This window comes from Elephas maximus, chromosome 3 (genome assembly GCF_024166365.1).
Source record: "Elephas maximus indicus isolate mEleMax1 chromosome 3, mEleMax1 primary haplotype, whole genome shotgun sequence".
NCBI lineage: Eukaryota > Metazoa > Chordata > Mammalia > Proboscidea > Elephantidae > Elephas > Elephas maximus.
Window position 1 is genome coordinate 64,846,540 of NC_064821.1, and position 18,899 is coordinate 64,865,438.

Below are 18,899 nucleotides of genomic sequence, written 5' to 3' on the forward strand. Positions count from 1 at the left end.
GGGACTCCAGCCCAGGTCTGCTGATCTTTAAAGTCCACTCTGGGAAGCTGAAACAGAGAAGTGACTTTGGATTCACTCCCCTGCCCCCCCCACATTTAGGTCTGTTGGCGGCGTGGCTAGAAGCAGCTAAGCCTGAAACCCTGCTGTTTACCTATAGTTTTGCCTTCACCCTACTTCCCTCACCAGTAACGCTCCCCATTGGAGACTCTGCTATGAGTAGAGTGACCTTAAGTCCTGGTTTATGCCTTGTGTCCACATATGTTAATAGAGCCCCCTTTCATTCCCAAAGTGTCTGGATTTGGGTGATAGATGGTTACCCTAAGTATAAGACTCCTGATGTTGGAAGGCTTCGCTACTTCCTCACCCACAAAATGGGTTGGACCAATGTAGTACGGGGAGACCTGTGTTCCTGTCTGGCCCTGCCACTTGCACGCTCTGTGACATTGGCCAAGCCTTGGGTCTTCTCTGGTTACTGAGATCTCCAGTGGAAAGCAGCCCTCTTGAGGTATCTGTCTTTGAAATGAGGGCAGCCCTGGCCTTCCTCCTCCCCTCCCTTTCTGCCCAATTTAGGCTAAGGCCTAGGCTCTGCCCAGTAAGGGAGAGTCGGTCGGGAACCCAATTAGGTGTTGCCTTGGAAGAATCAGCCCCAATCTGACACTGCCAGTGAAGGAACTAGAGAACCAAAGATGTTACAGGTGAAGACGCCAGCCCAAGGCTACCTCAAGGCAGTCTCTGGTACAGCTGGGTGAGAGTACTGCCTCTCGGTGCAGACATCGTTTGTTCCAGTGAGCACTTCTTAAGGGACAGTCACTGATTTGAGGTAGAATCCCTGTTCTGGATTCACTGATCATGCTTGCTTACAAACACATAACAACTGGAATGTTCCCCACAAAAAGAGAGGCATGGTGGGTTGATGGAGCCCAGGTGGCACAGTGGTTAAGAGCTTGGCTACTAACCAAAAGGTTGGCAGTTCGAATCCACCACCTGATACTTGGAAACCCTATGGGGCAGTTCTACTCTGTCCTACAGGGTTGCTATGAGTCCAAATCGACTCAACAGCAAAAGGGTTTTTTGGGGGGAGGTGGGTTGATAAGGTGCCCCAGTGGTGTCTAGAGGTGGAAGCTGACCAGCCAGGCACTGCCCCTTTACTTCTATCCCTGCCAGCAGAATTGTTGTTTAGCTGCCAGCAAGTCCAATGGTATCGGACCCTTGTGATCTAATTTCCTGCTATCGAGGATCTTCCCTGACTCCAGCATAGTCCATGTTTTCTAAATGAACACAGACACCAGTCTGTCTGTGCAACCAAGTGGCGTTTTCATTGGCTCCATGGGGACATCCACCACATCACATTTCCTCCAGCTGCTTCGGGGGTGCCTAGAGATTTTCCTCCTGGCCTTGCTTTCTGAGACTTTAGTGGAATACCTCTTCCTGTTTTGACTCACTTGTGACAGCATCTCCTGAGAGATTCTACCTCAGAATCAGTGACTGTATCCTTTAAGAAGTGCAGACTAGAACAAACGATTTTGGGAAGTAGATTGTCAGGCGTTTCTTCCTAGTCTTTCTCAGTCTGGAAGCTCCTTTGAAACCTGTTCCTCATCACAGCAGCATGCAAGCTTCCATTGACGGTCTGATGGTGGCTGTGCCTGAAGTGGAGTGCATTGGCCGGGAATCAAACCCAGGTCTCCTACATGGAAGGCAGGAATTTTACCACTGAACCACCACTACCCCTGCTGACTAGCCACCCTAATTTTAGTTTTCCAGCTCTGAGGCTTGAAGTAGGAACTTACCATTAGGAGTCCTCCTGGCTTCTTGTCTAAAACTCTGAATTGCCCCACACCAGGCCCTTGAGGGCGGCTAATAAGTGTGAGTTCAAGCTGTGTAACCCCTGGGCAGGGGGCAACATCTTTACCTGACTGTAAATGCTCGTAAAATTGAACCAATCACAACTTCACAAGGGTTTTGTGGCATAATTGGTGTAAATGAAACCCTTTGAAACTCTTGGATGAAAGGGCATTAATTATATTGCGTTGGTACCAGTCATGTCTGTCAGTAACCAGCTGTTACGTGTGGAGATAAATATGCTTGTGGAAATGATACAGAAGGCTTTTTAAAAGAAACCTCGGCTCCCTCTGTCATTAGCGGGAAAGTAACACTTAAAAGGTGGGGCTGTTTTTTTCCTAATTTATTTTGCCATCTTTGAAGGACACCTCAGAGACCACAATGGAGTCAGTCTGGAGGAGTAATTACCATCAGGAGACTGGAAGTCAGACTTCTAATTCCCAGGCCTTACCTCCTCACCATGGGCAAGGCATTTCACCTCTCTGAGCCTTACTTTATTCGTCTATAAACCCCTTCCAAGTTATGTGCTAAAAATAGGAGTCATGGTAGTACCTGCCTCAAAGGATTGTTTGTAGCCCAAAGGAGGGTGATAGATGGAAAGGGCTTAGCACTGTGCCTGACATATTGTAAACCAAACTCAAACCCACTGCTGAGTTGCTGTTGAGTTGCGACTCACAGAGACCGTGTAGAGTTTCCAAGACTAAATCTCTGTGGAAGCAAACTGCCGCATCTTTCTCCTGTGGAGCTGCTGGTGGTTTCAAACTGCTAACCTGCAGTCGATCACTTTGACATATTGTAAGTGCTCTGTAAATATCAGCCTTTATTTTCATAATTACCTTTTAGCCATGAGTATTTTTGCTGCTTAGATTGGTTTATCTTTGGAATTTTTACAATTTTCGCTTCTAGATTCCACCCCTCAGCCCTCTCCACCCAGAGCAGTATTGACTTGTTGCCGTGAGTCAGAATCAACTCCACGGGAACTGGCTTTAGGAGTCCCTGGGTATCGCAAATGGTTAGCGGGCTTGGTTTCAACCTAAAAGTTGGAGGTTGAAGTCTACCCAGTGGCAGCTTGGAAGAAAGTCCAGGTGATCTACTTGCAAAAAATCAGCCATTGAAAGCCCTGTGGAACATGGGGTCACCATGAGTCAGAACCGATTGGATGGCAATTTGTGGTGGCGGTGGCACATGGCTGTTACTGCTCATTCCCCTTCTTTATCTCTTCACTTGCACTTGGGGGCAAACTGTTAACAACACATTCTCAGGCATTAATACCCCTAACCTTGTGGATTTAGTCAAGATCTTATCAGAGGGCAGTTCAGTCTCTCTGGGTAAAAATGAAATAGTGGCCACGAGTCATAGGTTAAAACATGAAATTGTTATAGGTCAAAAATGGCCAAATATCAGCAATTTCTTATGGTTCTCCCCAGTAGTAACCACTGAGGTAAGTGTGTCCCCCAAATTATCTCAGGAAGTCCCCATAATAGCTCAGAGGGAGGCATTGTCATCTTGACTAGCAGAGGAGGAAGAAACTGAGGCTTAGAGAAGTCCCCCAAGGCCATCCTTGTTACCCCCATGTGTCCTCTGAGCAGCCATCCACTTGGTTTCTGCAGAACTTCTGGAGCCATTTCCACCTCTCGTTTCTCTCCCATAAAGACTGCAAAGGGCTTTGATGTGACGTTGGAGCTGGAACCAGAGTCCTTTTACATCCTACCTCCCTGAGGCAGTTCCTAACTCACTGCCGGTTAACTCTTTTTAACAATTATCCTTTCACCTTACTTATTCAACCTGTATGCTGAACACATAATCCAAGAAACTGGGCTATATGAAGAAGAATGCAGCATCAGGATTGGAGGAAGACTCATTAACAACTGCAATATGCAGATGACACAACTTGCTTGCCCCAAACTAAGACAACTTGAAGCACTTACTGGTGAAGGTCAAAGACTGCAGCCTTCAGTATGAATTACACCTCAACATAAAATGAAAATCCTCAAAACTGGATCCATAAATAGCATCGCGATAAATGGTGAAGAAATTGAAGTTGTCAAGGATTTCATTCTACTTGGATCAACCATCAATGTCCATGGAAGCAGCAATCAAGAAATCAAATGATGTATTGCATTGGACAAATCTGCTATGAAAGACCTCTTTAAAGTGTTAAAAAAGCAAAGATGACACTTTGATGAGTAAGGATCTCCCAACACAAGACATTGTCTTTTCATTTACCTCATATGCATAGGAAAGCTGGACAATGAAAAAGGAAGACAGAAGAAGAATTGATGTATTCGAACTGTGGTGTTGGCGAAGAATATTGAATATGCTGTGGACTGCCAGAAAAATACACAAATCAGTCTTAGAAGAAATACAACCAGAATGCTCCCTAGAAGAAAGGCTGGTGAGACTTCAGCTTGCTTACTTTGGGCACATCATCAGGAAAGACCAATCACTAGAAAAGGTTGTCATGGTTGGTAAAGTAGAAGAAGGTCAGCGAAAATGAGGGAAACTCAATGAGATGGATTGACACAATAGCCACAACAGTGGCCTCAAACGTACCAGTGATCATGAAGATGATGCAGGACCGGGCAGTGTTTCCTTCTGTTACACATAAGGTCGCTCGCTGTGGGTAGGAGCCAATTATACGTCAACTAACGACAGTTCCTCCTCGTTACCATAAGTAAACTGTATCTGCTGGGAGCCTCCCGTGGAGGCTTGTATTGCATCTTCCTTAAGGACCAGATTTAATGAAGGGCTTCCTTGGGGTCCTCAAACCTGACCACCCTCTAAAGAAAAACCATGTATTTCCTCACACATTCTTTTAGTTGATATTTTTCACCACAAGTTTAGATGTTTGCAAGATATGTAATTTCTAGAATATTTAAGTATTGACATTAAAAAAAAAAACTGTTAACCCACTCTATACTGAAACCCCTATAAAGACTGTTTGATACCCACCATCAGCTTTTTAAAAAATATGTAAGAAGGCTGTTTTTTAGAAGTTGGAAATTTTACATCATTCCTTTTTCTCCTCGAATTCATATTTCCCTTCCATTTCCCCACTGAATTTTATTCCTAGTATGTATCTTTTAACACTTAAAAATTTTATCTATTATCTTTTTTTTAAATTATACTTTAGATGAAGGTTTACAGAGCAAATTAGTTTCTCATTAAACAATTAATACACATATTGTTTTGTGACACTGGTTGCCAATCCCACAACATGTTAACACTCTCCCCTTCTCTACCTTGGGTTCCCTGTTACCAGCTTTCCTGTCCCCTTCTGCTTTCTCATCCTTGCCCCTGGGCTGGTGTGCCCATTTAGTCTCATTTTGTTTTATGGGCCTATCTATTATCTATTTCTACTACTATCTACTAAAGTTTTATCTGCCATAACAGGTGTACTGTCATACTTCTCTCCGAGAAAAAATGTAGAGTATGTAAATCAAATTTCATTTTTTAAAATTTCCTTTGACATAAGGTTTAGGAATGTTAATTTAATCCAGAAAAGTTGTTTATTAGTACAATTGAACCAAAGCAATTGAAGCCATATACAGTTTTATAATAATTATTAAGCAAAAAAAAAAAAAAAAAAAACCCAACATTTTATTAGAACCGAAAAATGGGGCTTTTTTAAATTAGTTCATGTATTCAATGCAAATATTACTGATTACTAGAATGAGATAGAGTTTAGCATCAGTTCTATTTCAAGTTTTGTTTTTATAGCTGGAAATACTGAGAACCTTGCTCACGTAAATAAATGGCTGGAATAGACAGTGTTATAGCAGTGTCACTACATTCTTTGAACTCCTTCCAAATTTTGTGCTAAAAATCAGAGTAATAAACTATTTTTATCAGTCTATTGGCTAACAATATGTTTAAGGCCTCCTTCGTTTCCATTCAAAGCAAAGTATTAGAAACACCTAATTTACAACATAACTTATTTTACTTTCACGATTTCTGTAAAGCTTACAAAAAGGCATGATCGATTATGTCCATACATTTTTCACTTAGAGGCACCCTGCGTTAAACTGATAATACAGAAAGAGTTGGGGAAATTGAAATGTTGTTACTTTTGTTACATCTTTGCCTGTAGTATATCTTAATACATATGTTTGTATATCTAATTTAATAAGTATAATACAAATATTTATCCATATGTTTTAACTGTAGAACGCTTTCATTGCATGCTTTGAATATATTTTTGTTAAACTTGAAACTGCAGATTTGGCTCATTCAACTGATGTAATATATCTGGAATATAATCAAATTAGGAGTCCCTGGGTGGTACCTATGGCTCACATGCTTGGCTGCTAACCAAAAGGTTGGTGGTTGGAGTCCACCCAGAGGCACCTCAGAAGAAAGGCCTGACAGTCTATTTCCAAAAAATCAGCCATCGAAAACCCGGTGGAGCACAGTTCTGTTCTTAAACACATGGGGTTGCCGTGAGTCGGCATCAACTCAACAGCAACTGGTTTTGTTTTTTAATAATCTAATTAACAAAACTAGGCCTCATTGGCTAACCATCAGTCAAATCAGACTCTAGTTTCAGAATATCCCAACAAGGGCCAATTCTGATATCATGCCTTAATAGGAATATATGAGACAGAGAAAAAAAATAGCAATCCCTGTAACTGGTATTACAGTACCTTGATTATCACTAAAGAAATGTCCTGGGAAACAATTTCTAAATTTCCCTTGGTTTCCTAGTGGTTTTTACAACTTGGAGCAATGTACCAGGGTAAGATTCTAGGATGACTGAAGGATAAACCATCCTTTGATAAAGTGGGAGAAAGTTGTAGTGAAGGGTGAGGTGGGAAAGGGGCGCTACTGGAAGCTAGCAAAGAGCAGAGATAGAAATGAGGATGTGGTGATTAAGCCTTTAAAACTGGCAGTATCAGCAAACCCCTTGTTGAGAGAAAAATCTCTGGGGCCCCCAGTTTGACAGACATGACCATCTAGTCCTTGCCAACTTGATTTCTCTTTTAGAAACATAGTCAGGATGACATCACTCAGAGCCTCCCTATTACTTTCAAGCCCACATCCAGACTCATTGGGATAAGAAAGGAGACTCCCCCCAATCTGGGGCCCATCCCTTAGGCCTTCACCCTGGGTACTCTGGTTTCCATATATCTTTACCAGACCCCTCCCCAGCCACATAGAACCCCTTATCCGACCTCAAACTCTCACACATATCCCTCTTTTACCTCTCTTTGCTTTTGACCTCGCTTTTTCCTGGGTCTTGTCTCCCCATTGGTTTTCTTTCTGTTCCTCAGAGCCACCATGTTTGTTCCCACCTCGGGAGCTTCCCAGGGACTGTTGGTGAAATGGCTTTCTCCAACCCACCCTACCCCTCTAATCCTTCAGGTCTCCTTTCGGAGGTCATTCCTCAGAGAAGTCTTCCCTGACCTCCCGTGACCCTCGATCTGCCTGCACCCTAGATCAGGCCCCTGTCATACATTCTTTGAGTGCCCTGTGCTTCTCCTAAGTAGCACTAACTGCACTGTGATTAAATAATCTGTTGTTTAATATATATTCCATGTCTTAGGCTGGGTTCTCTAGCAAAGCAAAACCAGTAAAGCATATAAATATATATATAGAGAGAGAGATTTATATCAAGGAAATGGCTCACGTGGTTGTAGAGGCTGGAACTTCCTGAGTTCGTGGGTCAGGCTTCTCCTGATACACATAGCCACAGAGACTGGTGATCCCGAGGTCAGCAGGTCAGAAGCAGGGCTCTTGTTCACAGGCCGTGAAGATCAACGAATCCCAAAGATCGCCAGCTTAAGTCCCAAGAACCTGAGATCAGATGAACAGGATCTGCCGGACCCAGGATGAGCAAAAGCCCCAAGCCTTGCCGGAATATCCACTTATATTCAATTCAGGCCGCATGCCCTAGGAAACTCCCCCTTCGCTGATTGACTACTCACAGCAGACCCCATCGTGGTGGTGATCGCATAATATCAAATCTCTCCATGGAAGTGATCACACCATCATACCGCTATCAAATCACTGAGGATTGTGGCCCAGCCAAGTTGACACACAACCTTAACCATTACACACCATAAGGACAGAGACAGGGAATGCTGCATATTAGGCAATGAACTAATGAATGAATGTCTAGAATGCCATTTCTTCCATCCTCTGTATTGCCATTGCTCTTGTGTTGTTGTTGTTAGGTGCCATCAGGTTGGTTCCAACTCATAGTAACCTCCTGCACAATAGAATGAAACATTGCCCAGTCCTGTGCCATCCTCACAATTGTTGCTGTGTTTGAGCCTATTGCAGCCACCATTTCAGTCCGTCTTGTTAAGGGGCTTCTTCTTTTTGGCTGACCCTCTACTTTACCAAGCATGATGTCCTTCTCCGGGGACTGGTCTTTCCTGATAACATGTCCACAGTATGTGAGACAAACTCTCAGCCATGCTTTTAATTCTGGCTGTACGTCTTCCAAGACAGATTTGTTGGTTCTTCTGGCAGTCAATCGCATATTCAGTATTCTTCACCAACACCAGAATTCAAAGGCATCAATTCTTTTTTGGTCTTCTTTATTCATTGTCCAGCTTTCTCATGCATATTAGGCAATTGAAAATACAATGGCTTGGGTCAGGCATGCTTTAGTCCTTAAAGTGACATCTTTGCTTTTTAATACTTTAAAGAGTTATTTTGCAGCAGATTTGCCCAATGCAAATACATCGTTTGATTTCTTAACTGCTGCTTCCATGGGTGTTGATTGTGGATCCAAATAAGACGAAATCCTTGACAACTGTCATTGATTGAATTTTGTTCCCCAAAAGTATCTGTCAACTTGGCTAGATCATGATTTCCTTGTATGATTATATGATTATGATTTTATCATCTGATGTGCTTTGCCTAAAAAAAAAACCAAACCCAGTGCCGTCGAGTCAATTCCGACTCATAGCTAGTTTTTTTTTTACAACTCATAGTGTTGTAAATCCTATCATTATGATATAATAAGATGGATTAGTGGCAGTTGTATTGATGAGATCTACAAGATTAGATAGTGTCTTAAGCCAATCTCTTTTGAGATATGAAAGAGAGAAGTGAGCAGAGAGACGGGGGACCTCATGCCACCTAGAAAGCAATGTCAGGGGCAGAGCACGTCCTTTAGACCTGAGGTTCCTGCACTGAGATGCTCCCAGACCAAGGGAAGACTGATGACAGGGACCTTCCTCCAGAGTTGACAGAGAGAAGAAAGTCCTTCCCTGGACCTGATGCCCTGAATTTGGACTTGTAGCCTACTAGACTGTGAGAGAATAAATTTCTCTTTGTTAAAGCCATCCAATTGTGGTATGTCTGTTATAGCAGCACTAGATGACTAAGACAACTTCCGTCTTTTCTCTGTTTATCATGATGTTGTTTATTGGTCCTGCTGTGAGGATTTTTGTTTTATGTTCAGGTATAATCTATATAAGGCTGTGGTCTTTGATCTTCATCAATAAGTGCTTCAAGTTCTCTTCACTTGCAGCAAGCAAGATTGTGTCATCCATATCTCACAGGATGTTAATGGGCCTTCCTCCAGTCCTGATGCCATGTCCTTCTTCATAGAGTCCAGCTTAGGATACAGATTGAACAAGTATGGTGAAAGGATATGACCCTGATTTTAAACCATGCAGCATCCTCTTGTTCTGTTCAAACAACTGCCTCTTAGTCTAAGTACAGGTTCTGCATGAGCACAATTAAGTGTCCAGGAATTCCAGTTCTTCTCAATGTTACGTAATTTGGTATGATCTACACAGTCAAATGCCTTTATCATAGTCATTAAAACACAGGGAAACATCATTCTGGTATTCTTTGCTTTCAGCCAAGATCCATCTGACATCAGCAATGATATCCCTTGTCCCATGTCCTCTTCTGAATCCAGCTTGAATTTCCAGCAGTTCCCTGTCAATGTACTGCTGCAACTGTTTTTGAATTATCTTCAGGATAATTTTACTTGCATGTGATATTAATGATGTTGTTGTTGTTGTTGGGTGCTGTCCAGACGATTCTGACTCACAGTGACCCCATGCACGATAGAATGAAACGTTGCCAGGTCCTGTGCCATCCTCACAATTGTTGGTATGCTTGAGCCCATTGCTGCAGCCACTGCGCCAATCCATCTCATTGAAGGTCTTCCTCTTTTTCGTTGACCCTCTACCTTACCAAGCATAATGTCCGTCTCCAAGGAACGGTTCCTTCTGGATAACATGTCCAAATTATGTGAGACATAGTCTCACCATCCTTGGATTCTAAGGAGCGTTCTGGTTGTACTTCTTCCAAGACAGATTTGTTCATTCTTCTGGCAGTCCGTGGTATATTTAATATTCTTCTCCAACACCGCAATTCAAAGATGTCAATTCTTCTTCCATCTTCCTTAGTCATTGTCCAGCTTTCACATGCATATGAGGCAATTGAAAACACCATAGCTTGGGTCAGGTGCACCTTAGTCCTTAAGGTGACATCTTTGCTCTTTAACACTTCAAAGAGGTCTTTTGCAGCAGATTTGCCCAATGCAACGTGTCTTTTGATTCTTGACTGCTGCTTCCATGGGTGTTGATTGTGTATCCAAATAAAATGAAATCCTTGACAACCTCAATCTTTTCTCTGTTTATCATGATGCTGCTTATTGGTCCAGTTGTGAGGATTTTTGTCTTCTTTATGTTGAGGTGCAATCCATACTGAAGGCTGTGGTCTTTGATCTTCATCAGTAAGTGCTTCAAGTCCTCTTCACTTTCAGCAAGCAAGGTCGTTTCATCTGCATAACGCAGGTTGTTAATGAGTCTTCCTCCAATCTTGATGCCCCGTTCTTCTTCATATAGTCTAGCTTCTCAGATTATTTGCTCAGCATACAGATTGAATAGATATGGTGAAAGGATACAACCCCAATGCACACTTTTCCTGACTTTAAACCATGGTATCCCCTTATTCTGTTTGAATGACTGCCTCTTGATCCATGTGCAGATTCCTCATGAGCACCATTATGAATTTTTTCTTCAATTCTTTCAGCTTGAGAAATGCCAAGTGTGTTCTTTCCTTTTGGTATTCTAGCTCCAAGTTTTTCCACATTTCGTTATAATGTTTTACTGTGTCTTCTCGAGCCATTCTTCGAAATCTTCTGTTCATCTCTTTTACTTCATCATTTCTTCCTTTTGCTTTAGCTACTCTGTGTTCAAGTGCCAGTTCCAGAGTCTCTTCTGACATCCATTTTGGTCTTTTTAATGAGCTTTTCTTGTTTCATGTATGACCTTTTGCTTTCTTCATGTAAATTCTTTGAAGTTACTCCACAGCTCATCTAGTCTTCGGTCATTAGTGTTCAGTGCATCAAATCTATTCTTGAGATGGTCTCCAAGTTCAGGTGGGATACAGTCAAGGTAATATTTTGGCTCTCATGGACTTGTTTTAATTTTCTTCAGCTTTGACTTGAAGTTGCATATGAGCAATTGATAGTCTGTTCCACAGTTGGCCCCGGCTGTGTTCTGATTGATGATATTGAGCTTCTCCAGCATCTCTTTCCACAGATATAGTCAATTTGATTCCTGTGTATTCCATCTAGCAAGGTCCACATGTATAGTCACTGTTGAGGTTGGTGAAAAAAGGTGTTTGCCATGAATAAGTCATTGTCCTGTAAAATTTTATCATGTGATCTCCAGTTTCGTTCCCATCACCAAGTCCATATTTTCCAACTACCAATCCTTCTTCCAACTTTTGCATTCCAATTACCAGTAATTATCGATGCATCTTGATTGCATGTTTGATCAAATTCAGACTGCAGAAGTTGGTAGAAGTCTTCAATATCTTCATCTTTGGTATTAGTGGTTGGTGTGTCAGTTTGAATAATAATGGTATTAGCTGGTCTTCCTTGTAGGCATGTAAATATTACCCTATCACTGACGGCATCGTACTTCAGGATAGATCTTGAAATGTTCTTTTTGATGATAATTCGATACCATCCTCTTCAATTTATCATTCGCAGCACCATATGATGGTCTGGCTCAAAATGGCCAACATCAGTCCATTTCACTCACTAATGCCTAGGATATTGATCTTTATGTATTCCAGTTCATTTTTGACAACTTTCAGTTTTCCTTGATTCATACTTCGTATATTCCACTTTACTAACAGATGTTTGCAGCTGTTTCTTCTCTTCTCATTTCAAGTTATGCCACATCAGCAAATGAAGATCCTGAAAGCTTTACTCCATCCAGGTTATTAAGATCAATTCTACTTTAAGGAGTCAGCTCTTCCGTAGTCCTATTTTGAGTGCCTTCCACCCTGAGGGGCTCATCTTTGGGCACTATATCTGTCAGTGTTCGGCTGCTATCCATAAGGTTTTCCCCTTGCTAATTGTTTCAGAAGTGGATTGCCAGGTCCTTCTTCTCAGTCTGTCTTAGTCTGGAAGCTCCAGCAAAATCTGTCCAGCATGGGTGTCCCTGCTGATATTTGAAATACCAGGTGGCATAGCTTCCAACAGCACAGCAACACATCCAGTAAGACAAATTATACCACCTGTAATACATTTTAATATTCTAAGTATCTATATTCTGCACTAGTCTGGGAGCTGTAGGGTCAGGCATAAATTTCCCAGCCCCTGATTTAAAAAAAAAAAAAATTGTCATCCTGCTGATTCAGACTCATGGCAACCCCATGTGTTACAGAGTAGAACTGCTATGTACGGTTTTCTTGGTTGTTATCTTTATGGAAGCAGTTTGGCAAACCTTTCTTCTACAGAGCCTCTGGGTGAGTTTAAGGCAGTAACCTTTACATTGGCAGCCAATCACAAACAGCTTGTGCCACCCAGGGACTTCGATAATAGCTACTATTTATGAATACCTCTTCTGTTCGAGGCACTGTCCTAGAACTTTTTATATATTGCATAGTTTGGCATAACAGTTAAGAACATGGGCTCTGACATCAGGCTGCTTGTGATCCAATCCTGCTTCAGCCAGTTACCAGTTTTTTCTTACCCTCTGTGCCTCAGTTTCCTCACTATAAAATTAGATAATAATAGTGTCTACCTCATAGGGTTCTTGTGAGGATTAAATGAAATATGAAATACTTAGAATAATACTTGGCACATAGTAAATGCTCAGTAAATGTTTGTCACTGTCACTGTCATCATCATTTCTAATCTTTACAACCAGCCTGCTCCACTGGTTTCTGAAGGCTGAACTCTCTCTAATAGAGCTGACACCTCCTACTAGCACATACCTGGCACATAGGAGGTTCCCACGACATCCCATCGTTGGCTGATGGATGTGTTCCTAACTAAGATAGTTAATATTTATTGAAGGCTCTGAGAAATCCTGTAATAAAGAAACCTGCTTTCCTGATCCCTGTGACTTGTGCCGGGAACTGTGCTCTGTTATTTCCACCGGATTATCTTTTTTTCACCCTTGCAGCTACCCTGAGGGTAAGTAATCTTAATAGCTGCATTTTTATAGATCATGAGGAAACAGATGCTCAGAGATGTGCCCAGGTCATGTTGTCATGAGTCATGGAGACTGGATTCAAGCCGAGGTCTGTCTAACGCCAGAGCCTGACATTTTAATAATCACCTTCCCACCCATTTCTTGTGCTATAGCAGTTCCTTAGGAGTATGACGTCATCCCAAAATTAGAAGGAAATCCTGTCCCTTGCAGGTTGCCATCTGCTGTCTATAAATGTTGGTGGAGTGTTGGGTATGAGCATCCTTGGGCTGGGTGCTGTGTGGAGGCAGAAGACGATGCCAGGCATTTAGAAAAAACTCAGGCTGGAAGTCTTAGAGTCTGGGTTTTAGTTACGGCCCTTCTACTCCCTTTGCCACATGACATTGAGCCAAGTAGTTCAGACCTCATGCCCAGAATGAATTCTTCCTTTGAAATTCCATCTCTATGTCAGTATTTCTCTCTTACGACATGTTTCACATTCTTCTTTGTATTGTTGTTTATTTGTATTCAGATTAAGCCATTTGTTCAGGAACATAAACTGAGTACCTAGTATGGATCACCAAAGATGAGAGATATGAAGAATCCAACTGGATATCATTTTTAAGTGGAAAGAATGCAGAATTATGTCAACTCATATCAAGTGATTAAGTTTTAAAAGGTGTTAAAGAAATTTTCACAATAATAGCATATTTGGAGGTGGGGCAGAGTAGGGCAAGCCATATAGGAGCAGTTTTTATATACTGTTGTGATTAAATTGATATTAATCCAAATCAGATTGTTATGAATTAAGTTGTTTATAATAATCCCCAGGACAACTAAAAAAAATAACTGATGTAGTTGTAGGAGAAATTGTTGCTGTTGTTAGGTATTGTCAAGTTAGCTCTGACTCATAGCCACAGAACAAACATTGCCCAGTTCTGCACCATCCTCACAGTCGTTACTGTGTCTAAGCCTATTGTTGCAGCCCCTGTGTCAATCCATCTCATTTAGGGTTGTCTTCTTTTTCACTGACCCTCTACTTGACCAAGCATGATATCTTTCTCCAGGGACTGGTCCCTCGTGATGACATGTTTGTTCTTTTGTCAGTCCATGGTATATTCTGTGTTCTTGGCCAACACCATATTTCAAAGGCATCAATTCTTCTTCGGTCTTCCTTATTCATTGTCTAGCTTTCCCATGCACATGAGGCAATTGAAAAGACCATGTCTTGTGTCAAGTACACCTTAGTCCTCAAAGTGACACCTTTGGTTTTTAACACTTTAAAGAGGTCTTTTGCAGCAGATTGGCCCAATGCAATGTGTCATTTGATTTCTTGACTGCTGCTTCTATGGGTGTTGATGTTAACCCAAGAAGAATAAAATCCTTGGCAAGTTCAATTTCTTTCTCATTTATCATGATGTTGTTGATTGGTCTAGTTGTAGGTATTTTTTGGTTTACAAATGGTCCTGTGTGATATGCAAGCCCCGAAAGTGGACAGCTGCAGCACTGCAGCCCCATTCTTGGACATCCCTGAGAGACAGCAGTGAAGGGAAGTCCTCCCAGGGGCAGAACTTCAAGCAATGCACCTTGTTGTTCATTTTGCTTAGGAGTGGCACCCAATTAAAAAATGAACAAAGAATTTTGAATAAACACTTCTCCAAAGATATATGTAAATACTCAGTAAGAATATGAAAATATGCTCAAAATCATTAGTAACTAGGGAAATGCAAATCAAAACCACAATAAAATACTACTTCACACCCCATTGCTGTTAGTTGCCATCAGTCGACTCCTGACAACTCCATGTATGTTGAGTAGAACTCTGTTCCATAGGGTTTTCACGGCTGTGACCTTTTGGAAGCAGATTTCCAGGCCTGTCTCCTGAGGTGCCCCTGGGTGGGTTTGAACCACCAACTTTTCAGCTAGAAAATAGAGGACTTTACTCTTTGTGCCACTCAGGGACTCCTTCACATCCATTGTTGTTGTTATTAGGTGCCCTCAAGTTGATCTCAACTCGTAGCAACCCGTTGTAACAGAGTAGAACTGCCCCATAAAGTTTTCTAGGCTGTAATTTTTACCAGACCATATTACCAGGTTTTTGTCCCATGGAGCCACTGGGTAGTTTCACACTGCCCACGTTTTGGTTAGCAGCCAAGTGCTTAACCATTGTACCGCTAAGGCTCCCTTCACATCCACTAGAACAGCTAAAATTAAAAAATATGGACAATAACAAGTGTTGGCAAGGATATTGAGAAATCGGGAAACTTCATTACTGGTGGGAATGTAAATTAGTGCAGCTGCTGTGGAAAACAGTTTGTAAGTTTGTCAAAAAGTTGCACATAGAGTTACCGTGTGACTTAACGATTTCATTCCAAGTGGTATATACCCAAGAGAATTAAAAACATGTTTGCATAGAAACTTATACAAAAATATTCATAGCAGCATTATTCACAATAGCCAGAAAGGAGAAACAACCCAAACATCTACCGACTGATGAATGGGTAAACAAAATATGGTGTGTTTCTACAATAGAATATTATTTGGCCATACAAATGAAGTCCTGATACATGCTACAGCATAGATGAACCTTGAAAACATTACGCAAAATGAAATAAACCAAGCACAAAAGGCCACATATTGTACGATTCCATCTATATGAAATGTCCAGAATAGGTAAATCTATAGAAATAGAAAGTAGATTAGTGGTTACCAGGGAATGGGGAAAGAAGAGAATTGGGAGTGACTGCTAATGAATACGGGATTGCTTTTTGGGATGATGAAAATGTTCTGGAATTAGATAGTTGTGATGGTTGCACAACATCGTGAATATACCAAAAACTAACAAAGTGTACACTTTGAAAAGGGTAAATGGTGAATTTAATGTTATATAAATTTTATCTCGTTAAAAAAAAGTAATGAAAAGTTAAATAAATGTATGCTGAGTTCATGGAATGACCTTAAAGAGCTTTTAGAGCCAGATAAAAAATGCCTTAACTGGGCCCCAAAAGGGAGGAAACCAACCAATCGGTAGAGTGATTCATATGCAAATCAGACAGAAGATCAAAGCTACCCATTAATAAGTGGCTGCAAAAGAATCAGATCTTGAGTTTGGGCCAAAAATTGATGGATCATTCAACAGCTTTGGTCCACTAATAATGGCGTATCAGCTAGTGCTGCGTAACAAACCACCGAAAACCTAAGTAGCTTAAAACAAAAACCATTTTATTGCTCCTGACTCTGTAAGTCAAGAATTTGGGCAGGGCTCAGCAAAGATGGCTCATCTCTGTTCCATGTGGTATCATTTGGAGTGCTCAACTGGGACTGGGGCTCAAAAATCCAAGATGGCCTCACTCACATCTGTCGCTGCAGCTGAAATAGTTTAATCAACTGGCAGCTGGCTGAAATGGCTGAGCTTCTCTTTCTTGATGTCAGCTTGTCCTACTTATATTCTGTTTGGCTCTCCTTCACTTGGCCTCCCTCACTCGTTAGGGATAGGCTGGATTTCTTTACATGTGGCTGGGTTCTCTTCTGAGCAAAAGCAGAAGCTATAAGGCCTGAACTTGGAAGCCCCAAAACCTTACTTTTTTGGTTTAAATGCTAAGCTTTCACCCAATTTTAAGAATTTATTCCAACAGAATAATCAATACAAAGATGAACCAAGATATTTGTCTTTGTCATCTAGTGCTGCTATAACAGATACCACCAGTGGATGAACTTTAACAAAGAGAAATTTATTTCCTCACAGTCCAGTAGGCCAGAAGTCCAAATTCAGGGCCTCAGCTCCAGGGGAAGGCTTTCTCTCTCTGTCGGCTCTAGAGGAAGGTCCTTCTCATCAATCTTCCCCTGAACTAGGAGCTTCTCCACGCAGGAACCCCAGATCCAAAGGACACACTGTGCTCCTGTGCTGCTTTCTTGGTGGTATGAGGTTGTACCCCTCCACCCCCATTTCTCTGCTCACTTCTCTCTTTTATATCTCAAAAGAGATTGCCTCAAGACACAATCGAGTTTTGTAGACTGAATCCTGCCTCACTAACACAACTGCCACCTATACTACCTCATTAACATCAGAGGTAGGATTTACAACACATAGAAAAATCACATTAGATGGCAAATCACACAATACTGGGAATCATGGCCTAGCCAAATTGATGCACATATTTTTGGGGGACACAATTCAATCCATGACAATATTCATCACAATATTGGTACAAAAAAAGAAAAAAACCCAAACAGCCTAAATATAAAATAATAAAGGAGCAATTATATAAAATACGATATAGCCATAAGATGAGTTATTTTACATTTATTAAAAATGATGAATTAGATATCCAATTCACATCTAACAGAGCAATGTGCTTACAATATGTTAAGTAAAAGAAAAGATTATAAAACAGATGGTAATCTTATTTTTGTAAAATGAATTAACATTTTGATTGACATCTAAATTTATGAAAAGAAAAAAGTTTATCAGAATAAGAACCAAAATGTTTGTAGTAATAAACATGTACTACTAGGTTATAAAATTACTGGTGGTTTTCTCTTTGCTGTTGTTGTTATTCTTTTTATTTTTCTATATTCCCTAATTATTCCACAATGAATGCGTATATGGTAATTGTTTTATAAATTGAAAAAATAGCATGCTAAGGAATTCTTAAGGTGATGTAGATTAAGTTTTTATAAATTAAATAATTTTAAAGGTCCTAAGCAGTTTTTTTAAGCAATTAGCCAGCTGAAGAAGTCTCATTGAGACCCCTCTGGGAACACAAACAATCTAATGATAAAATGGCAAATGGTTTCCCTGCCTGTGTTTCTCTTGTAAATTTTGATTTCTGAATGTTGTGTTTTTGCACTAGATGGTGACAGGGCAACACCTTAAGGGGACTAGTGAAATGGGTTAATCTCATCGGGTCATTGTGGTGAGACAGCCAAAGGATAGTGCTTCTGGAAGTTTCCATCTTGGGACAGTGTTTTATAAACCAGCAAGGCAGCCAGATTAACCTTGGGTAGTAAAATTTCAATAGAGGATGTGGGATGTGGCTTTGAGATGGATATTATTTTTCTGGTTTTGTTTTGGGACAGCAAACAGTTGGGTCTCAAATGTGCCCCGGGACACCTTGGCTTAGGTCTAACTCATGCCTGCTCCTGTGAACTTTCCTTATAGGAAAACTTGATTGGCGCCCTCTTGGCAATTTTCGGACACCTCGTGGTCAGCATTGCACTTAACCTCCAGGTAAGTTCCAGCCACCAGCACTGTCTGGGGCAGAGATACAGGGGGTAGGTCTGGGTATCCTGTCCCAGTCGAGCTGCCTCTTCTCTGTGGGACATTGCCTACTCATCCCTGGGCTGGGCCTGTAACAATACCTTGTGTGTTGTTCTAGAATCTCTCCTGATTCTGTGCACCCCCGTGCCCCACCCTGCCCACTATCACCCCCTAGCTCAGGTCCTCACCTTCTCTCTTTGAGCTATTACAGTGACCTCCTCTTTGGCCTCCCATCTGCCTTATACAAGGCTACCCAGAATTATCTTTTTATAAACTTAACTCTGATTATAGCACTCTCCATTACTTAAAAGCCTTCAGGAATGCCCTGCTGGCTAGCAGATGCTGTCGATACACCTCACCAAATCCCCTGGGCCCACCTGAGTTCCCCTGCAGCTGTG

At 41.4% G+C, this 18,899-nt stretch overlaps 1 protein-coding gene across 1 annotated transcript in view; it reads left to right on the forward strand.

Annotated features, from left to right (window-relative positions):
• Window positions 1-18,899, forward strand: part of NIPAL3 (NIPA like domain containing 3) — a 66,738-nt gene that overhangs the window by 12,032 nt on the left and 35,807 nt on the right. Inside the window, exon 3 of the mRNA XM_049878269.1 lies at window positions 18,403-18,471. Coding sequence (XP_049734226.1) covers window positions 18,403-18,471 — 69 coding nt within the window. The remainder of the gene's footprint in view (window positions 1-18,402; window positions 18,472-18,899) is intronic.